We start from the raw sequence: 23971 nt of genomic DNA on the forward strand, positions 1-23971 counted from the left end.
TAGAGTTCAATTCTCAGCTCTGTCACCCACTGCTGCTTGACTTGGGCAAGTTACATTAGCCTCTTAGAGTCTCAGTTTTCTAATCTGGTAATTGGGATAATCATTGTGTCTTCGACTTGCAATCACTATGAGAAAACAAGGGCTTAATTCAATGACTTGCACTTGGTAAGAACTCAGTTAGTCGTAGCCCCAGGCTGCCCAACCCTGTAAATATTTAAATCCTGAAGAGCAGAAGTTGCCTGGGATAGGAACGTGCATTGTTTACCAACTTCTTAGAAATGGGATGGACTGTGTAGGTGAAGAGTGTTACCCACTAAAGTGTAAGGCATTTCTGAGATGGAGAGACCTAGATTCTATGTCAAGATTCCCTGAGGATCAACTAGGGTAGATGGAGATGGTAAAGGGGTTAAAGTGTCAGTGGGACCAAATGAGCATCCAGGTTCTTCTCCCCAGGAAATAGCCCTCACCGCACATGTGCCCCTCGCCCAGCCACCCTGCCTCACACAGCAATGTAGAACTTGTTCTAGGTCAGAGAAAGCAGGTGAGGGTCTCTGGTCCTTAGAAACCTGGGTCCCAGGTAGAGAGACCCAGAAGATAGGTAGATAGATAGATAGATAGATAGATAGATAGATAGATAGATAATAGGTAGATAGATAGACAGATAATAGGTAGTTAGATAGATGATAGATAGATAATAGGTAGACAGATGATACAGATAAATAATAGATAAGTGGATAGGTAGATGGATAGAAGGATGGATGGATGGATGGATGGATGATAGATAGATAATACATAGGTAGGTAGATAGATGGATAAGTGAATAGGTGGATGGGTGGATGGATTGATAGATGATAGACAGATGATAGGATAATAGGTAGATAGATAGATTCAATAGATAATAGATACGTAGATAAGTGAATAGTAGATGGATGGATGATGGATGGATGGATGGACAGACAGATAGATACTAAATATGTAGGTAGATAGATGGATAAGTGAATAGGTAGATGGATGAATGGATGGATAGATACGAGTGGATAGGTAGATGGATGGATGAATGAATGCGTAAACAGACATAGATAGGTATATATGTACATATTTATAGACAGAGAGAGAATGAAAATGAGATAGAGGCAGAGAAAAGCAGAAAGAGAGAAAAAAAGAGCGCTAGAAAAAGGAATTAGGAAAGAAAACTGGAGATAAAGAGATCTACAAGAAGCAGCAAAGGACAGGAAAGAGGAGAAAGAAAAAAAGATCCATCAGGTGGCCCTTACCGACTGCCTTTAAGGAGGCGTACTTGTTGAGCTCTTTTCCTGGTGGCTGCTGTTCATAGGGGTTGGAGATCTGGCCAAGGTTCGGGTACGAATGTGGATGGCCCATCTGCTGGAGCAGAGGAGAGGTGGGCACTGCATTGTTCATCTGGGTGGCATCTGGAAGTGAAGACACAGGAGATTGTCACAGACAGGGCAGAACCATCTACCTTCCCTCCCATCACCACATCACTGGAGACCAAAACTCTCCCCACCCTTTAGGGACGCAAGTCGCAAAACAGCAGAGGGTTCACAGATACATGGGACACAACTGAGTTCATAATCCTCATTGGAGAGCAAATGAGGACAGTTGGGTGTTTTTCTGACATCATCTCAAAGGATGTGCTCAAAACATGTTAAACTAACATGTTAAGGTTCTTTCAGTAGAGAGGTTATTTTTGTCATTGAAATGATATTTGTATAAAAAGATGCCCAACCTCAGTAACAGTCAAAGAAATGCAAGTCAGAGGAAAAATGAGAAGCCATTCCTTTGCCAACAGATTGGCAGATGTTAAAGGGATTGAAGGACATGAGTACTGGCAGAGATGCTGAGCACAGGGAGGCCTCCTAAAGCTGCTGGTGGACACGCAATTTGCTATATTTGCAGGAAGAAATCAGGCACGGAGTATTGAAATGTAAAGCGCATGTATATGTTGACTGAACAATACCACTTTTAGCAACTGAGCCTACAGAAATAAAAGCATCAGAATGTAAGGATATTTGTTCAGAGATGTTTTTGCACCATTATTTGTAAAAATGAAAACATACACACACAGAAACAATCTGAGCTCCTATCAATATGAGAATTCTTAAATGAATTATTATAATACATATGATGTACATAGTATGTACACATATGATGGAATATCATTCAGGTGTTAGAAAAAAATGAAGGAAAACTTGAACAGTTTCTTATGGTTTATATTGTTAAAGGGAAAAAAGGAAGTTTTAAAGGAAAGCAAATAGTATAGCATTTTTTGTTAAGTAAAATAATCTATATGTATGTTTTTGCATACTACAAGTTTGCACAAGACAGAAACAAATGTAAATACAAACAAACTAAATATTGGCTACTTGAAGGGAAATGAGATTCAGGGAAAGAGAGATTCAAGAAGGTTTTTCTGAGCTGAGATCTGCAGGAAGGAGGGTTGTTATAATAGTTCAGTGTGGTGGAAGGTGGAAGGTACGAGGGAGGGTATTTCAGGCAGAGGAAGCAGCACGAGCAAAAGCCATGGAGCTGGTTGGAACACAACGTGCTCAGCAATGGAAGGAATTGCCCTCTGAGCTCTGGCCATGCACAGCTAGAGAACACAGTGTGAGGAAACTGGAATGAGGTGGGGTTGGAGAGGGTGGTAGGACCCAGTGAACACTGGTAAGGGTCACCATCTTCATTCTGAGAGCAATGGGATGGATAGACAGGAGGCGAGACCCAAATGGCTCCAATTTGGGCCTCGCCTCCTGTCTATCCATCCCATCACTGTGAGATAATGATGGCTCGCTTTGAGGTGGAAAGTACGGGTTCCTCTCTGGCTTCATGAAGCACGTGTGTCCATCCAGGTGTGCACTGCGGTGGTTGCCGGTGGTGCCTTGAAAGATCCCCTTTATCTAGCATGTGAACCCATTTCCCAGCTGCTGCAAATGTTGGCTGCTAACAGCTCACAGCTGCCTTCAATACCCAGCGATAGGAGCCACTGCCTATGGTGATGGGAGCCACTGCCCTGGGGTCAATATGCTTCACACACCTCATCCTCAGGTGGTCAGCAACCAATGTCCCGCTGACACTGAAGTCCAAAGACCAGCCCCTTGCCTCAACACGGGGATAACTTTATGAAATGATGATACTCCAGAGTTCACATGGACTGGGACAAGTTTAGAGTAGGGGTCGGCAAACTTTTTTCTAAAGGGCCAGGTAGTAAGTATTTTTGACTATGTAGGCCATCAGTCTCCGTTTTAACTACTTAACTCTGCCTTTGTAGCATGAATGCAGCCCTAGACGGAAGACAGTTGACCCTCTGTATCCACAGGTTCTACACCCTTGGATTTAGCCAACTGTGAATTGAAAATGCCCAGAAAAAAATTAAAAATAACAATACTAAAAAATAATACAAGTAAAAATACAGTATAACAACTATTTACATAACATTTGTGTTGTACTAGTATTATAAGCAATCTAGAGATGATTTAAAGTATATGAGAGGATGTGAGTAGGTTATATGCAAATACTATGCCATTTTTTATAAGGGACTTGAGCATCTGTTGAAATTGGTATCCACGGAGGGTCCTGAAACCAAATCCCCACAGATACCGTGGGACAATTACATAAATGGGTGTGGCTGTGTTCCAATAAAACTTTATTTACAAAAACAGGTGGTACCAAGTTTGACCCAAGGGCTATAGTTTGACAACCCCTGAATCTGGACTTTACCTGAAACCCCATTTTTGTGTGGCTCCCTAACCTTTACTATGGTGCTTCCCTCATAACCTTAGAGGTGTGTGTTTGTTACCTGAAGAACACTCCCTCAGAGTCACATGCATCTGAACCCCTTTCCCAGGCTTTGCTTTTAGATAACTCAACCCCTGATGTATATGGAAAATGTTTGGCTTTAGAAACCAACAAACCCAAATGGAAAGAGGCAGGGATACCCTAGCTGAGGCATGAGGATAGGGACAGTATTTTTATCACTTTACCTGCATGGGCCATCACACAAGCCCAAGTGTTAAATGGGAATGTCGCCAAACATAAGTGCCAAGTAACCCAGTCTCTGGCCAACGTCTGGAGAGACGCATGTATCCTTCTACCATGATAGCTTTTTGGCTGAGATTCAGCTGCGATGGAAGAGTCCCAGGATGAATAAAGTAACAGTAGAAAACGTGTTGATAAGGTATGGCTTTCACTACACCTTGGAGCCCAAGATTCTCTGACATTCTCCTCTCCAAAGCCAACCCACCCGGGTTCCTGTCTGCTTCCCCTGGGCATGTCAGGCCATCCATGTTTTGTTCCCAAGTATTGGTCCTGTGGGAAATGGCTTACTGTTAAGTTCTCATTGTATGCTGCTGCTGCTGCTGCTGTGTGTGTGTATGTGTGTGTGTGTGTGTTTCATGATATATTTTTTGGTGGATAGCTACTGTTTTTGTGCGAAGTCCTTATCTTAGTGACTTCCGGGGAAATACAAACTAAGACAGTTACCATGATTGGCAGCTCATCACACAACTCAAGTGGCGATAAAGGATAAAGCAACATACCAAAGGATTTAAATGCAAGCATATTTGGCAGGTGATCTCAGGAAATACTTGTAGCAAAAGGATGGGGGAGTTAGAGAACAAGAAGAAGCAAAGTGCAATGCCAAGCAAGACGCAATGTGGTCGACTGGAGTTTAATCCCACTCTGGAATTCTGGTAAATCGTATTGAACGCATGCCTCAAAATTATGTCACCCCAAGGGCAAAGGAGCCCTTAGTATTTACACTGAAACTCCTATTAGTCATTGGTTGAGGGCCGCTTCCGGGAGACATTAATTCGTTAGCACTGGCGACTTCCCATGTTCACAGGCAAAGCTAGCTCCAGTGGCCACAGATACCCTCGCTCAGGGATGTAAGAGCTGGCAGTTGAAAAGCAGGTGAGTATGTGCCCAACTAGCAAGGGCTCACTGTGCTATACAGTAATTCAGACCCCTGGCCATGGAAGTGAGCATGGAGCCTGAATCAGACCAATCCCAATACCTCCTTCTTATAATGACTGGACCAGAGGAGAGCATGTGATCTACGCTGGGCCAATCAGAGTTCTTCCATCTTCCATCATCTTTTCTACTTGGAACCATTGGAGTCAAACAACGAAAAGGCCATGAAGTCAAGAGAATTTGAACCTACCATGTGGAGAAAATCTTTCTTCATTATTAAAGAATAAGAATCACACCCACAGGAAAGCAGCTGAGGAGAGAGAGAAGCCCCTTTCTAAATAGTGTGTTTTGTGGCTCCTGCCACTTGCAATGTAGAGTTCTGACTAAGGCAATTGTTGTCTGGATTTCCGCTGGGAAGCTGAAACTGACCAGAGGGAAGGCTGTCCATGGGGCAAACCCAGCTATTGTCTTGAGATGGAAAATGTATTGCCCCTCAGTTTTCTGCAGAGCTACAGCAGAAATTTCAAACAACAAATTGGCTGAGTCGTGCATAGAGTGTGCCCAAGGACGTTAGTAAGCTAACTACTGTCTCAAGGGCAGGCCCCCCTATCCCTGGAAATACATCCCAAACACTAGACTGTCTAATTAAAGATTTGAACCTTCAAAGCCTATTGTCCTCCATTGTAAGTCCTTTCTCTCATCTATTTGATCCGTCAGTCCCAGACTCAACCTACTAGGCTCAACCTACTAGGCTCAAACCCTGTGTCCAGGTCTGCTAGAGAAAATACTAAACACTTCGTTAAAGAAAAAAATAATTCTACAGAGATGTTCCTCACTGAATATGTTGGGACACACTTTTATATTATTAAACAGAATACATGATATTCCATTATAAAGTATTTGCTTTTAGATTATTTCTCCCAAGTCCTGAGACACCTCAGGGGCAGTGAGTAGTTACTTAATATAAGTAGGCACAACCATAAGACCCCATCAAAGCGATCCCTCTCAAAAGAAGAAGTGAGGCCACACCGAAGTTGCATTTCCAGTTTCACATTAAGAACCACATAAAGCAAATTTCTGGCAGTTTTAGATAGCTATTTTTTGCTAGCTTCCCAGCAATGAATATTCAGAAATATTAAAATCCAGTTTCAGAGCAGCAATCAAAATTTATTAAACAGACATTTGTGACTAGGTTTTCTAAATGTCATTTTCATTTCACTGGACAGGAAGATAGAGAACAGACCTTGCTTTGTGAGTTTTCCACAAATATATTCAGCTAGGGAGGAGAAACAAAAAAAAAAATGCAGATTGGAGATAAGCCCAGGTTGGAATCCAAGAAAACTAGAACAATAGGGTGAGTGAAAAAATGCATCATGAATGAGATCTAGGTTATAATCTGCAAATCCTGCCCTTGCCAAGTTGAGAGAAGAAATATGCATGTGTGTACGTGTGTGTATATATGTATGTATGCATATGTACAAGCACATACAAGTATATAGATAGGTATGCATATACACACACATATTAATTTTTTTTTGAGATGGAGTCTCACTCTGTCACCCAGACTGGAATGCAGTGGAGTGATGTCAGCTCACTGCAACCTCCGCCTCCCAGGTTCAAGTGATTCTCCTGCCTCAGCCTCCCAAGTAGCTGGGATTACAGGCATGCGCCACCAAGCCCAGCTAATTTTTGTATTTTTAGTAGAGAAGGGGTTTCTCCTTGTTGGCCAGGCTGGTCTTGAACTCCTGACATCAGGTGACCTGCCCACCTCGGCCTCCCAAAGTGCTGGGCTTACAGACGTGAGCCACCTCGCCCGGCCCACATATATAATTTCTTTTCCACAGTCATAGCAATAGATGGAATCCAGTAACATGTCTCACTCTCAGAAGTTCCCTTCTAGACATTCCCCATCCCCAGAGATATCTTACCCACCTCTGTGGAAAGGTATTCCTTATCCAATGCCACAAGAAAATTTCCACCCCCCCTCATTATAAGCGCAACTCATTACGACCCTTCGAAATAATGAATGAAGACTTGCCCTTCTGTGATGCTGTTTTTCCATGCAGACCCTCGGTCCACAAACAACAAATTGATGGTGTCCTGTGCTCTCCTTCCTAAGACAGAGAAGGAGCCTCGTATATCCAACAATCGTCTTCAAAGAAGGTTAAGATACAATTACTCATTGGAAGCATCTGGCAGACTTGCGCCAAGGTAACTACCATGTAACTCCTGTTGTTCTGTGGTATATCTTAGTTACTAAACAGGGAAATAAAATGGATGCAACGCAGAGCCACTTCAGGTAAAAATGCTCAGTTATAAATACTGAGAGAATGCTCCAAGTTTCTCCATGCAGAAGAGACAAATATTAACTGTCAGAAACTAGACCATTCTGGCTCATCTTAAAGGAAAGACAACATAGTTACTCCTTCAAAGCATATCCCAAGGAAGAATAGCCCAGAAAGGCACTAGATGGTCAAATAGTGTTGTTTTGTTGAGCACATACCATGTTACAGACATCAGGTAAAGATCTTCTCATGCTCTCTCTCTCTTTTATATATATATATACACACATGTGTGTGTGTATATACACACATGTGTGTATATACACATATGTGTGTGTGTGTGTGTATATATATAGATAGATAGAGAGAGAGAGAGAGAGAGAGAGTGAGAGAGAGAGATATAGTTTCACTCTGTCACCCAGGCTGGAGTGCAGTGGCATGATCTCAGCTCACTGCAATCTCCGCCTCCCAGGTTCAAGTGATCCTCCCATCTCAGCCTCCGAGTAGCTGGATTACAGGCGTGAACCACCATGTCTGGCTAATGTTTGTATTTTTAGTGGAGATATGGTTTCGCCATGTTGGCCAGGCTGGTCCTGAACTCCTGACCTCAAGTGATCTGCCTGCCTCAGTCTCCCAAAGTGCTGGGATTACAGGTGTAAGCCACCGAGCCTGGCCTCAAACAATAAATTTCTTTAAGCAAACTCTTTACTATGAAATGGTTTTAGATTTACAAAAGTACTGCAAAGATAGTACAGAGAGTTCCTGTATCCTCCAGACCCAGTTTCCCTATTATTAACATATTAGTATGGTACATTTGTTACAGTGAATGAATCAATAGTGATATGTTACTATTAACTAAAGCCCACACTTTATTTGGGTTTCCTTAGTTTTTACCTAATGTCCGTCTTTTCTGTTTCAAAATATCTAGGTACCACATTAAACTTAGAATTTAGTCATATCGCTTTAGATTCCTCTTGCCTGTGACAGTTTCTCAGAGTTTCCCTGTTTTGATGACTTTGACAGTTTTGAGGAGTACAGGGTCAGATATCCTGTAGAATGGCCTTTTTTTTTTTTTTTTTGAGACAGAGTCTTGCTCTGTCGCCCAGGCTGGAGTGCAGTGGTGCAATCTCAGCTTGCTGCAGCCTCTACCTCCCGGGTTCAAGCAATTCTCCTGCCTCAGCCTCCCAAGTAGCTGGCACCACAGGCACACACCACCACACCTGGCTAATTTTTTGTATTTTTAGTAGAGACAGGGTTTCACCATGTTGACCAGGCTGATCTCGAACTCCTGACCTCAGGTGATCTGCCTGCCTCGGCCTCCCAAAATGTTGAGATTACAGGCGTAAGCCACCAGGCCTGGCCTAATGGAATTTGTCTCATATTATTCTCAGATTAGATTGGGGTTATGGGTTTGGGGGTGAAGGGAATCACCGAGGTAAAGTGACATTCTCATCATAACATAACAAAGATACGTACTATAATGACTCATCGCTATTGATGTTAAACTATCACCTGGCTTAGGAAGTGTTGGACAGATTTCTCCTCTATCAAAGTATTCTATTTTCCCCTTTTTTCATATTTTACTCTTTGGAAAGAAGTCACTGTGTGACATTCACACCATATCTAAGGAGTAGGGGTTATGCTCTACCTCCTTGAGTGGAAAAAATCTACATAAACTATTTGGAATTATTCCTTATGGAAGATTTGTCTCTTCTTCCCCATTTATGTATTGATTCAATCATGTATTCATATCAGTGTAGACACATGGATATGTATTTTATACTTTGGGTTATAATCCACTACCACTTTGTTTTGTTGCTCAGATTGTTCCAAATTTGGGCATCAGAAACTATTTCAATTGGCTCCTTTGACAGATCCCCCTCATTTTTAAACTTTCTAACTTTCTAGCAATACAAGATTCCCCAGGCTCATCTTGTATAGATTTGTTATCCTGGTCCAAGAATCAACCATTTCTTCAAGGAGCCTGGTTCATTTTATTGGAGAATAATATTAGAAACCAAAATCTGGGTGCCAGGTGTGCTGGTTGCTTCTACTCCCTCTACAATGATAAGGTAAGGGAATTTAGATATGTATGCTAATATATGTATATACACACATATCTATAAAAATTTACAGAGGGAACTATCCATGTCTTTATTGACCTAAGCATGAAGTCATCCTCATGTCTCCAACTCTAACTCACTGTCAAATGAATCATTCTAGCTTCCTCCCTCGATTATCTGTAACCTCCCACTCCAAGAATAATAAACCTGGTTCCCATTATCCACCATCCATTTGTTACTTGTTCAATTCCAGTACATAATTATAGCAATATCAGAATTGTTAACCCATATCCTCATGGGACACAACTTTATCAACTAGAACACAGTGCTTATGGACTATGTATTTTTTAAGTTATTAATGTGTTTTTCTCTTCGTGTCTTCCTGAGTGTGTGGGCTTGGCTCTGGATGGCCCATGACTTCCATATGCCTGGGTAGGGTTGGGAAATTGAGATTTATTACAGAAGTAACATAAAAAATGATGATGTTGATAATGATGAGGAAGGTGAAGACACACTTGTATACATAATAAACATAAAGGGGTTATGAGGTATCCCACACTATTCCATATACTAACTAATCGAATTATCCCAGGCATCCTTATGAGATACTATTATCGACCCCATTATGTAGAGGAGAAAACCAAGGCACAGAGAAGTTTGGCCCAAAGTTACATCACTGGAAACAGCAGAGCCATTCTTTGAACCTGACAGTCTGACTCTACAATCTGTGGACTTAGGCACTTCCTTATTGCTGCTGAAGGAGGTAATATTCAAATCTCTAACATTCAGAAATGATTTGACAGCCAGACAGTAATACAACGTGAAGTCACGCACATTTGGAAGACATTTGTCTTTGGATGGTGTTTTGTTCTAATTTTTTTTTTTTAATCTCCACCTTTCGGCATATTAAGGACCAGACTTGGTTGGCAAGACCACAGGATTTTTACAAGAACGGACCAGAGAGGAATGGGATGGGATGTCTGACTCCTCCAGTTCTTGGGGGGATGTGAGAAGGAAAAGAAAGAGAGAGGAGGAAGACTAAGATCATGTCACCGACTTTCCCTCTTTGGGTTTCAGACACAGGGTAGGGGAGGAATGTTGGATGAGTTGTGGGAAATGCTTGAGGCAGGAGTCTCTTGTCCTGCTTCCTTTGAGACTCTGGTAGGAGCTCATAGTGAAGCTCTGAGCTGTCACAGGGCAGCTGAACCAGTTAAGAAACAGAGGGATATAATCTAACCAAAAGGTTGCCTGGTTGGCACTCCCCAATAACTCTGAGATACCAGATACCCCAAGAGGTGGGGTCTTACCACAGAACCTGCCACGATGGGGCATCGGGCCCTACACAGTTGTGTGGACTGGGTTTCCTTCCACTTCATTCTCCCTCCTTTCTCTCCTAAGCAGATGGTTACCACAGGCTAACTCAGACAAAAGTCATGTGCTCAGAGAGGCCAAATTGGCCAGGCACGGTGGCTCACGCCTGTAATCTCAGCACTTTGGGAGTCCAAGGCGGGTGGATCACCTGAGGTCAGGAGTTCGAGACCAGCCTGACCAACATGGTGAAACTCCATCTCTACTAAAAAATACAAAATTAGCCGGGCATGGTAGCTGTAATACCAGCTACTAGGGAGGCTGAGGCAAGAGAATCACTTGAACCCTGGAGGCGCAGGTCGCAGTGAGCTGAGATTACGCCACTGCACTCCAGCCTGAGCAACAGAGCAAGACTCCACCTAAAAAAAAAATAAAAACAATAAAAAAAGGCCAAATAAAAACGAAAAGGCACATTAACCATGTAAAAACAACTTTCCCTCACATCTCTTAAGTAAAACCATCCTATTTTACAAATAAGGAAACCAAAGCTCAGAGAGGTTGAGTGCCCAAAGCCACACAGCAAGTTATAACAGTATCAGGATTCGATGCCAAGGTTGTCTGTTGGCAAAACTGATGTTTCCTCCACCAAGCTAGGCTGCCCCCAGAATGGATCAAGAAGAGCCTGGAAGTTCTTCCAGCATTGAACCACGCATTAAACCACTCATTGAACCACCTCTGTGGAGAGAAAATTCCTTCTGTCTTGAATGACTTCTTTCTTCTTGCAAAATTTCCCAGTCAGATGAGAAAACTGCTGGCCAGACCTATGCTTTTTTGTTTCTTCTTCTCCTTCTTCTTCTCCTCCTCCTCCTCCTTCTTCTTCCTCTTCCTCCTCTTCCTCCTCCTCCTTCTTTCTTCTTCTTCTCTTTTTTTTTTTTTGAGATGGAGTCTTGCTCTGTAGCCCAGACTGAAGTGCAATGGTGCTATCTCAGCTCACTGCAACCTCCACCTCCGGGGTTTAAGCGATTCTCCTGCCTCAGCTTCCCAAGTAGCTGGGACCACAGTTGCATGCCACCACGCCCAGGTAATTTTTTGTATTTTTAGTAGAGACGCGGTTTCACCGTGTTAGTCAGGATGCTCTCGATCTCCTGACCTCGTGATCCACCCGCCTCGGCCTGTTTCTTCTATCCAGAGAACAGAACTTACTGTTCTATGCAGATAATAAACAAGTTTCCTCCCAAATTAGAAATACCCTGCTTCCTGGTGGAACCTACCTATGTCCTTGCCTCTCCAGCTTGGTTCATCCATCCATTCTTCCTCACATATTTTAGTGTCTATGTTGTTCCAGGCATTGTGCTTGGTTAATGATTCCTAGCTCTTATACCACTTACTAAAGAATTTTGTAAAATTTTTCCAAAGCTTTCTTTTTCAAATTTTATTTTATTTTAGATACATATTTGTGCATATTTGTTACATGGGCATATTATATAAAGGTCAGGGTCGGGGTCCTAGTGTAGCCATCACCCTAATAGTGAACACTGTACCTGAAAGGTAATCTTCAACACTCACTCCTTTCCCATCCACCTCCCTTTTGGAGTCCCTAGTGTCTGTGATTTCCATCTTCATGTCCCTGGATACCTACTGTTTAGCTCCCATCCATAAGTGAGAACATGCAGTATTTTATGTTCTGTTTCTGAGTTAGTTCACTTAGGAAAATGGCCTCCAGCTCCATCCATGTTGCTGCAAAGGACATGATTTCATTCTTGTTCATGGCTGCATAGCATTCCATGGTGTGTATATACCACATTTTCTTTATCCAGTCAACTGTTGATGAGCACATCAACAGTTTCCAACCCTCACTCCTTCCACTTCATTGGTCCCATTACTTTGCTATTGTGAACAGTGCTGCGATGAACGTACAAGTACTGGTGTCTTTTTTGTATAAAATTCTACTAAAGCTTTCAATATTCAAGAGGGACCATGCTTTTGCCTAGCCCATGAGGCTACACTGGTCCTGCCCAGGGACCTTCTTCATCTCCACTGTTTGCAACACACCTTCTATACCCTATGATGTGGCCTCAGCCATCTCTCTCTCCACAGACAGCACCATCCAGGACAACATAATGAAATAAGAATGGAGTTTTGAGTCAGTCCATTTTGGACTCAAATTTTTGCTCTTCCACTTACCAACAGCATCTTTGGGTGTGTTATAAAGCCTATATGAGCCTCAGTCTTCTAAGCTCTAAATTGGGACCATAACAGCTTCCTCATGGGGTTACTGTGAGGTTCAAAGACATTATGAACATCATGCTTAGCAATACACTGAAACATAGTAAGCACCCAACATATGGTAGCTAAAGCTTGATTGCCTCCAATTGTTTAGAAAGCCAAGACAACATAACAGGTGGCCATGAGGAAAAGAGGATGTTAGGTTTCCAAAAGGCCCCCTCTGGGCTCAGAATTCTTGGACATAGTCTAGATTGTTCCATTGTCTCAAAACCAGACTAACGACAGGGAATGGGCAGGAGATGTCCCTGCTGGGGCCAATTGCACTGGTTAGTCTCATAAGAACAAAAAAGGAGAATAGACATTCAGAAATCAGAACAGAGCTCTGGCTTTTAGCTCTGTTTTTCTTTCTAACCTTTCCAAATCTTTATGCCAGCAACCTTTTTAAGGGAAAACCTTAAAATTATAGTTTGAAATACCATGTAGGTTTTTTTCTGTCCACAAGCAAGGAAAAAAGAAGTATCCAATCCAACTCAAAATTACCCTGAATTTGTCAAAAGAGAACATAGCAGGCTAGGCTTATATCAGAAAAGGTTTACGTAGAAGGAGAATTGAATCTTATTGAATCTTGGTGGCAGAGAGACCAGCAGGAATTTGCAATAAAGAAAAAAAAACACATATATAATCATAAAACCTTTGGAAAATGAGGCATTGGTGTTACCCAAGAGTTTATATCTTTAAGCATGAAAACTTAAAAAAATTTTTTTGAACCATTTAGGATGGAAATATTTTAAAACTAGAGTTGTTAAATATTTATCTAATGTTCACTTTCAGCCAGTTTTTACGCAGGCTCTGGGGGACGGAGATTCATTTCAAAATCCCGGTTGTGCTGCAAATAGTTAACAGTCTAGGGTAGGAGGCAGATCCGCAGCATGGCGGGATACATGAAGGACTAGGTGCAATCAGCAACGGTTAATGCTGTGATGCAGCAAAACAGAGGTTCCTGCGCGAGCACAAGAGAGGGCCACCTAATCCAGTTTTAGAAGGCAGGGGGCCTTGTTCATCTATATTCTGCAAGAGTTTCAAAGGCAGCAAAAAGAAGAGGAGGAGTTCAATTTTGTTTTGAAGTAGCGTCATATATATGTTGACGAAGAAACCACAATGTATTGTTATCGATTCTGAAACAGAACATCCCTAACGTCCCGTAACTCACCCTTCATGGCTCAGCATCATCATTCTAAAGACTAAAGGGTGTTTTATGCCCACAGCAGCCACTTCATCCAATTTAATGAGATACTATTAACAGGACATGTTTGCCCCTTCACTCAATAGCCCCAGGCTGCTATGGCTGTTTAGTTTCTGCCCCTTCTCGTCTCCTTCCTCTGTGTCCCTCTCCTCCTAATTCCTTCTATCATGTAGTCTTCCTTTGTCTTCCATCATTGTCAGTCTGTTTTACCAGCCACATAGTGAGAGGCAGCCTTCTTTACTCGCAGTTCTAATGTGTTAGGAAATTAGAAACCAGATACTCAAGCTCGTTAGGATAAATTGTCATGTAACAATTAACCATATGTAAAAATACAGTTTTCTTCTGTAAAATCCTCTGCTCTCCTTTGCGTTTTTCCCAAACTAACTCTGAGCCATCTTTCAGGTCTCAGCTTAAACACACGCCTTCCACTTCATTCTCTCTCCTTTCTCTCCAAAGCAGATGGTTACCGCAGGCTAACTCAGACAGAAGTCGTGTACTCAGAAAGGCCAAATAAAAAGGCACATTAACCATGTAAAAACTTTTTACCCTCATATCTCTAAGTATAACAATCCTATTTTACAAAGAAGGAAACCAAAGCTCAGAGAAGTTGAATGGCTTTCCCAAAGTCACACAGCATGTTGTAACAACATCAGGATTCGATGCCAGGTTTGTGTGATGGCAACATTGATGTTTCTTCCACCAAGCTAAGCTGCCTGTAGCACATATCAGGAAGAGTCTGGAGGTTCAGCATTGCGCCACCTCTATGGAGAGAAACTTCCTTCTGCCTTGAGCATCTTCCTTCCATCACACCCACCAAGGGACCTCCCTAATCTTCATCCCCTCACTAAACACTCCTGTACCTCCCTGTATTCATCTGCTAAGGTAATATGACAGAGAACAACAAACGGAGTGGCTTAAACAACGGAAATGTATCTATCATCTCACAGTCCCTGAAGCTAGAAGTCTGAGGTCACGGTATTAGCAGGGATAGTTCCTTGGGAGGGTGATGAGGGGTCATCTTCTCCACGATTCTCTCCTAGCTTCCGATGGTTACCTGGCAACCTTTGACATTTCTGGGCTTGGGGATCTCCGCTTCTGTCTTCACGCGGCATTCTCTGTGTGTGTCTGTGTTCAAATTTCCCTTTGTTATAAGGAGACCAGTCATATTGGATTAGGGGTTCATCCTACTCCAGTGTGGCTTCATCTCAACTAATTGCATCTGCAGTTACCCCAAATAAAGTCACATTCTGGGGGTACTGGGTGATAGGACTTCAATATAATATTATATTGTAACATTCCTTTTCTTTTTCTTCCTTACATTAATACTTTCATTTATTTTCAATTCCTGTTTTCCTCATACCTTTTTTTTTTTTGAAACAGGGTCTTGCTCTGTCACCCAGGCTGCAGTGCAGTGGCGCAATCATAGCTCACAGCACCCTCGACTTCCTAGGCTCAAGCAATCATCCCACCTCAGCATCCTGAGTAGCTGGAACTACAGACATGCACCAGCATGCCTGGCTGATTTTTTTATTTTTGTAGAGACGGGGTCTTGCTGTGTTTCCAAGGCTGGTCTCAAACTCCTAGGCTCAAGCCATCCTTTCACCTTGGCCTCTGAAAGTGCTGGGATTACAGGCATGAGCCATCGTGCCCAGCCTCCCCACACCTTTCTGAGGTCAGGATGGATGTCTATCTCCTTCATCATTCCATTTCCAGTGCTTAGCCTCACTCCTTACTGGATCTGAATTCTAACCCAGGAAAGGAAGAGAAAAAGAAAATGTTTTGCAGGCACCTGCTGTGTCAAGGCAATTTGCAAGGTGCTTTACCTAAAAGTCAGACATTGCTCCAAGAAAAATGCATGAGCTTCCATGGACTGGGTTAGCAACAACATTTTGGTTGCTCTGAAATTTGTTTGCTCTTTTTTGGACTGTGTGTGCAGTGGGTAAGTGTTTTGTTTATGGACCATTTGATGCCTGGGACAGCAAATGACAACACAAAAGGAAAGCAATATAACAAATGAGAAAAATGAGGCTCAGCTTTCCCCCCAAAATAAAGATACTACACCGATCAGGTAATAACACAGCACACTTCCCCTATGGTTGGAGGATGAAACATGATCTACAGCAATTCTCTAGGAAGGAACATCTCTACTCAGGGGTTGGAGGAACCTCTAGACAATCCCATATCAGGCTTTATTCATGAAATGTTCACTGTGTATCACATCTAGGTTGAAGCTGCACATGATTAGCGTGTGGAAGCATGCTACTTTGTTGATAACCTTGTACATTTTGTCCACTCACAACCCCACTGAAGTTAGGGTACAAATCTCCCCTACTTTGCTTTGAAATTTCATTTTTAAGGATCTATCAGAAAAAGTATAAGTGATTGGTTATGAAATTCACAGCAAAGGTCACTATCATCGGTCTTACTCTTTTCTAGACCTTCAAAAGTTCCCCAGATGGGCTGGGCACAGTGGCTCACACCTGTAATCCCAGCACTTTGGGAGGCAGGGGTGGGTGGATCACTAGAGGTCAGGAATTTGAGACCAGCCTGGCCAACATGGGGAAACCTCATCTCTACTAAAAATACAAAAATTAGCCCAGTGTGGTGGTGCACGTCTGTAGTTCCAACTACTCAGGAGGCTGAGACAGGAGAATCGCTTGAACACAGGAGGTGGAGGCTGCAGTGAGCTGAGACTGTGCCACTGCACTCCAGCCTGGGTGATAGAGCAAGACTCTGCCTCAGGAAAAAAAAAAAAAGAAAGAAAAAGAAAAGGAAAGAAGCCTTCTCTGTCCCTCAAGGTGCCAATCCCACCTCCTGAGAAGTTTTGAGATAGTGAGGCTGGGAAGACAGAATGGCTCATGCAGAGCCAGAGAACTTGGATTGCAATCCTGCCCCAGCAATGCATAAGTTGTCAGTCCATAGGCAAATTAATTAGCCTTCCAGAGTCTGCTAGGGCACACGGAATGGGGGAAACGGGGAAGTCAGTGTTGCTGCATGCGAAACACAGGTCAACCAAAGAACCAAAAGCAGGATCTTGAAGGGGTATTTGCAGACCCGTGTTCACAGCAGCACTCTTCACAACAGCCAGGAGGTGGTAGCAACCCACGTGTCCATCGACAGACAAATGGATAAACAAAATGTGGTCTGCTCATCCAGTGGAATACAACTGAGCTTTAAAAGGAGGGAAGTTCTGACCCATGCCATGATATGGACAAATCTTGACAACATTATTTATGCTAAGTGAAATTAGTCAGTCACAAAAAGACTAAATACTGTATGATTTAATTTCTGTGAGGTCCCTGGAGTAGTCAAATTCATAGAGATGGAAAGTAGAATGGTTACCAGGGGCTGGAGAAGCGGGGATTGGGATTTATTATTTAGCAATGCAGAGTTTCAGTTTGGGAAGATGAAAAAGTTCTGGAAATTGGTTGCACAACAATGTGAATGTACTAAGCTCTACAGAAATGTACACTTAAAAATGGTTAAGATGGATGGCTGGGCACGGTGGCTTCACGCCTGTAATCCCAGCACTTTGGGAGGCAGAGGCGGGTGTATCATGAGGTCAGGAGTTCGAGACCAGCTGACTATCACAGTGAAATCCCATCTCTACTAAAAATACAAAAATTAGCCGGGTGTGGTGGCATGCACCTGTAATTCCAGCTACTCAGGAGGCTGAGGCAGGAGAATTGCTTGAACCCAGTAGGCAGAGGTTGCAGTGAGCCAAGATCGCACCACTGCTTTCCAGCCTGGGTGACAGAGCAAGACTCCATCTTAAAAAAAAAAAAAAAAAAAAGGTTAAGATGGTAAATTTCATCTTACTTTTTCCCACAATTTCACACATGCACACACACATACACACACACACAACAATGTGCTTCACATACATGTCCTTTATTCTCAAACCCATTTGATAAACCAGGCATTATTGTATTCATTTTGAAGATAATTAAACAGAGGCAAAGGGAGGCTGTGAGTCACTTATTCAAGGTCACAAGCTGCAGAGACACAACCAGCTTCATCCAAAGCAAATGTTCTCTCTGTCCCAGCCAATTCGCTACCATGGAGTTCAAGGTAGGGTAAAATGAGATATGTCCTGAGAATATCACCCTTAGTGCTTGGTATGCGGAAGTGCTCTGCAGTGTTGGATCCTATCTCGTTTCCCTATAACATTTCCAGTTTTACAAAACTCAGTTCTTGATTAAAACAACCTAGCCATTTTATTTTCCTCTGAAAATGCTCAGGGTGGTGATTGTTGAGTAAATCAAATCCTTTCTAATTAGAGATTGGGGAAATTTATTCATGAACAACTCACTTATCAAATAATCACCATGTGTCCATCCTAGGCTAGGCATCATTCTGGGTACTGAGGAAAGAAAAATGGACAAGATTCACTCCTGCCTTTGAGAAGCTCAGAGTCCAGTGAGGGAAACAGACAGGTAAACAATTTCCTTGTAACACATGTGAGGTTATTAAAAAGCAGGTACAAAGATTAGAGGCAACATCTATTTCAAATTGGGGCTTGCCTTTTTGTAATCCCTCCTATGCCAAATTTCTAAAAATGTTAATCAAGATATAAAAAATGGCCCAGGCTCGGCGGTCCATGACTATAATCGTAGCACTTTGGGAGGCTGAGGTGGGAAGATCACTTGAGGCCAGGAGTTCAATGCCAACCTAGGCAGCATAGCAAGACCCCCATCTCTACCAAAAAAAAAATTTAAGTAGCCAGGCATGGTGTCATGTCCCTGTAGTCCCAGCTACTTGGGAGACTGAGGCAGGAAGATCACTTAAGCCCAGGAGTTTGATGCTACAATGAACTATGATTGTGCCACTGCTCTCTAGCCTGGGTGATAGAGCAAGACCCTGTTTCTAAGAACAAACAAACAAAGATATAAAAAATAAACATTAAAATGCATAAATAATACAAAAATGAGTTATCACTATATATCTGTAAGAATACCAAAAAAAGCAAAACAGAAACCAAAACGCAAATCTGACAATGCCAAGTCTCAATTTAGGATATGTAGCAAGTGAAACTCTTACACCTTGCTGTTGGGAATGTAAAATGCTACAGCTCTTTTGGGAAAATAGTTTCTTTTAAAGTTAGACATATACTTACAATATGATCTTCCAATCCCACTCCTAAGTAATCAAGAGAAATAAAAAATTTTATTTACACAAAGCCTGTGTACAAATATTTGAGGTGGATTTATTCATAATTGCCAAAAACTGAGCACAATACAAATATCCTTCAATGGTGAATTCATAAACACACTGTGGTACATCCATACAAACCGATTACACTCAGGAATTAAAAATGAATGGACTGCTATTAATACATGCATCATGCTAAGTTAAAGAAGCCAGACTCGAATGCCAGATACTGTCTGATTCAATTTATAAGACATTCTGGAAAAGACAAAATTACAGGGACAGAAGACAGAGCAATGGCTGCCAGGTCAACAAAGGCCATAAAAGTGCAGACCAAAGGAATTGGTGGTGGGGGAACAAAACTACGTAGTGTCTTGATTGCAGTGGTAGTTACAGCACTCTATGCATTTGTCAAAACTCATAGAACCATCCCCAAAAGAATGAATTTTACTGTATGTAAATCATAAAGTAAATTTAAAGAGTTTTTTAAAAATATGTAAAGACATCAAACTACTTAGAAACGTAGAGTAACTGCTGGTGTTCCAGAAATGGTGAGAGCTCTCTGAAATATGGAGCTTAAATGGGATTAGCTTAAGATGGGAATCCGCAGCCCAGGATCTGAGGCAGAAAGTACAGCTGCAGAAGATAGGCTCAAACATCCCAGCAGTGATAGAGTCTGGAAACAAAAGCAGGTGAGGACGTTTACAGGTGATTAGTTATGTGATGCAGTGGAATGGAAATAGGTCGGTAAGTAGATTGAAAACCATCCTGCCTCTTCCCAAACCATCTGGTTTCTCAATTTAGTGAGGCAGCTACTATGACTGAGAGTTCTTGGATTGGAGGGACAGAACAATCCTCTGGGTAGAGGAGGGTGCTTAGGAAAAACTGCCCCCACCCAGAAGACCACCTGCCCAACTGTCTCCTGAGTGACATTTCCTGTCCGTCCCCCAGAGTGTGGATAAGAAACTGCCAGTAATAAGAGTTTCTGTCTGCCCCTCCCACAAGAAGATAATGCTAACAAATCCAGCAGAGTCAACAAGGAACCACAATCACAAAACTTCGCATCCAATCCATGGTCACTAACTGCATAATACCAACACCACAAAATAGGAAAGATAAACTCAAAAGTGGAAGAATTCAAATCCATGGAAACAGAGCCAAGAGAGCAATTACATTAGGACCTTAAAGTAAGTGTAATTAATATCCTCAGAAGGATGAGAGTACATTGCCTACCTGAAATAAGAATAGGTAGTTATGAAAAAAGAACCTAATAGAGCTATTCATAAAAGGAAAATATAGTTGTGGAAACCAAGATAGGGCACTTTATAGAGACTTAATTATGTATCCGGAGCATTCAGGGAAGGTTCTCTTGAATCTTCAAGCTCTCAGTTGGGAGATCATTCCTGTCCAAAGAAACTACAAGGATGAAGGTAAAGAACCATGAAAAAGCATTTTATACCTTTTAAGGCACCTTACGAAAATCAGTGAAGCTGGAGCAGAAAGTACATGGGGAAGAGATCTTGTTTACTATAACTTCTATTACTAACACTAGCCATGGATTACTTTGCAGTGAAAGTGTTCAAGGTTTCTAAGTACACGAATACATAGTGTTAACACTTTTCAAGTGTGTTACCTAATCTATACCTATCTGTGGCAGATTGTATTTTCTAAAGATGTCCATCACAATATCTCCCTCTCTCATACAGACTTTTTGAAAAGTGATGTTGGCATTTTTTCCACCTAGTGGTGGAGGTCTGTGGCCCTTCTTGTTAAACTTAGGCAGATCTTTGTGACTGCCTTGGCCAATGGAGTAGGGCAGAAATTATGCCCTGTGAATTTTGTGTCTAGGTCATCAAATGCCAGGCAATTCTACTTGCTTTCTTGGGACTCAGTGGCCATCCTGTAGGGAAGCCCAGGCTACATGAATAGCCACGTGTAGATGTTCCAGCCAACAGCCCTAGCCGAAGTTCCAGATGACAGCCAGTATCCATTGCCAGACATGTAAGCGAAGCAACTTCAGGGTGACTTCTGCTCCAGTCACCATGTGACTGCAACCGTGTGACAGACCCTGAGTGGGAACTGCACAGCTGAACAGAGTCAACTCCAAGAACTATGGAAGATAATAAAATGATTGTTTTTTGTTGTTGTTGTTTTAAGCTACTAAGTTTCCAAAGATGGTCATCACAATATCTCCCTCTCTCAAATGCATTTTTTGCAAAGTGATGTAGACGTTTTTTCCACCTAGTGGTGGAGGTCTGTGTCCATTGCATATTAAGTTGTAGAGTGGTTCAGTACACAGCAATGACATCAGAAAAACATCTTAGTTTAAATCTGAAACACTAGATTTGCATAAGCTCCAATTCCAAATTTATAAGAAATCAAATGAGATGAAATTTAACCTGAAATCCCAACATTTACTACGACTGAGGCCATCAGAGGAAAAATAGAACACTTATACCCTTGACTCAGTGTTATAAACCTAACCGGTCACCATCATCATTAGTGGATACACTGAGACCTGCTGGAAAATAAAAAGGGGCAAGTGATATGAATGCCTGACCAAAGAGGAAAGGAAAGGTTCTTCTTTCAGCTAAACATTCCTAAACCCAGAGGATGGTTTTATACAATGAGCTCCAGGCTTGGAGTTTTTGGCTATGTGACCTCAGGTAAGTTACTTAACTTCTCTGATGTCCCCCATCCCTCACTGATAAAATAAGAATAATGACACTTATTTTATAGGAAGTCCCCATTCTCAAAACTATCTGGCAAAAATGAACCCACAAAGATAAATTAGAGATACTATGGCAACTTAGGTGAAACCTATTGTTAGAACTTGGGATGTCCCAGACACAATTATTTTCTTTACATATTTACTCTGAGCCTGCTAGATATTCCATCGCTATGTAGCTTCTGGTCACCATTGGCTCTGGCGCGATTTCTGCCTCCCCACATCAGTCCCTGCACACCTGATGGCTGTTATGCACCATACTTATTGCTCGCATGGAACAAAACCTTTGTTGAATTTCCACCTAATGTCCCTCCTCATTCTTTGCTGGTTCCCTTAAAATAATTCTAAGTGAATCATGAATCCCTTCCTGCCCAACACACACATCTCAAGGGTATTTTAAAGGTTGTGACCTTTAGATTCTCCTTTCAAAATATTTTCCAAATTTATCCCCCCTCTCCCCATCTCCATCACCCCCTCTTTAGATGAAACCAGCATTGTTTCCTACCTGGACCTCCTATTGAGATACCTGTCTTTCTCTCACTCACTTCCAATCCATTAACCACCCACAAGTCAGGGTAATCTCTAACACACATGCTATGATATCACTCCCTTGCTTCAGACCCCTTAACTAATTCCCGCTGCACTTTAGAATAAGATCAAAACCCATACCATGTATGACAAGGTCCTGCATGATCCCGCACCTACCAACTTCTCCAGACACATGGCATTACCTTTCCCATGGATGTCTACCCCCCAGCAAGCTGAGCCCTCATTTAAACCTTCAAATACATGATTTCCCCCCTCACAGCCTTCATACACATTATTCCCTTTGCTTAGAATGTTCTCACTTCTCCTGATTTCCCACTCATCTTTTTGTACATTGCTTGTATATGTGTGTGTGTGTGTGTGTGTGTGTATATATATATTTCCTAAAATAATTTTATTTTAGGAAAGACTTTCTTGGGCCTAATCTCCCATATAAATCTGCTCCACCCACCATAGTAATTATAATTATTATTATGATTATATAAACAACAAAAATAATGGTAACAATAAAACCCATTACTTTTCCTCCATAATCATAGTTTATAAAATATATATATTTATTTGCAGGATTATTTAATTGATACCTGTCTTCCCCACTGGATGTGCAATAACTATATCTATTTTGCCTACTGGTTTAATGCCAGTATCCAGCACAATTTCTAGCCTATGGTAACTGCTCAGAACGTTTTTGGATGAAAAAAAAACAGTGAATTAACACTGAGTGCACGATTCCAAATGTTACTCCAATTGACTATGATTCCATCAGGTGTCTCCTGAAGCAGGAATAACTTTCCATCTGGAAGGGAGACTGTCCCCCACATCAATTTCCTGGGACATGGAATGTAGAATCCTACTTAGCACTCTGTGCAGTGTTGATAATCCTGATTCCATAAGGATGGCTCCGTTTCTCATTTTCCCAGTTCCACAAATTGATCTCATTTGATCAGTTTGTTTATTTATTTATTTATTTAGAGACAGGGTCTCACTCTGTCACCTAGGCTGGAGTGCAGTGATGCAGTCATGGTTCACTGTAGCCTCAAACTCCCGGGTTCAAGCAATCCTCCCACCTCAGCTTCCCAAGTAGCTGAGACTACAGGTGCATGCCACCCTGCCCAGCTAATTTTTTAATTTTTTATAGACACAAGGTCTCACTGCGTGGCTCAGGCTGGTCTCGAACTCCTGAGCTCAAGTGATCCACCCACCTTGGCCTCCCAAAGTACTGGGATTCTGGTGTGAGCCACCATGCCCGGCTGATCAGTTTATCTTTTTCACTCTAAGCACCAAGGTCAGCCATGGACAAGCTGCCTCTGGGTTAGGTGTCCTGCACCCCTGGTCCAAACTTCTGTAACCTGGTGTGGGGACAGAGTCATGTAGCAGTCAACACAGCAAATATGTCTCAACAGGAATGTGGATAGGCAGTGTAGCTTAGAAACCAGACAGGCGGCAGAGGCTCTGAATATATCTATACCTTTTCATAGGAGCCAAGTATTGAAAGTGTAGA

The 23971-nt window shown here is 42.1% G+C and overlaps 1 protein-coding gene across 2 annotated transcripts in view; it reads right to left on the minus strand.

The window, feature by feature from the left end:
• SHISA9 (shisa family member 9) overlaps positions 1-23971 on the minus strand; it is a 338038-nt gene that overhangs the window by 32703 nt on the left and 281364 nt on the right. For both annotated transcript variants that reach the window (XM_054454380.2, XM_054454379.2), the window contains exon 3: positions 1275-1430. In XM_054454380.2, the coding sequence (XP_054310355.1) occupies positions 1275-1430 (156 nt within the window). The remainder of the gene's footprint in view (positions 1-1274; positions 1431-23971) is intronic.

This window comes from Pongo pygmaeus, chromosome 18 (assembly GCF_028885625.2).
Source record: "Pongo pygmaeus isolate AG05252 chromosome 18, NHGRI_mPonPyg2-v2.0_pri, whole genome shotgun sequence".
NCBI lineage: Eukaryota > Metazoa > Chordata > Mammalia > Primates > Hominidae > Pongo > Pongo pygmaeus.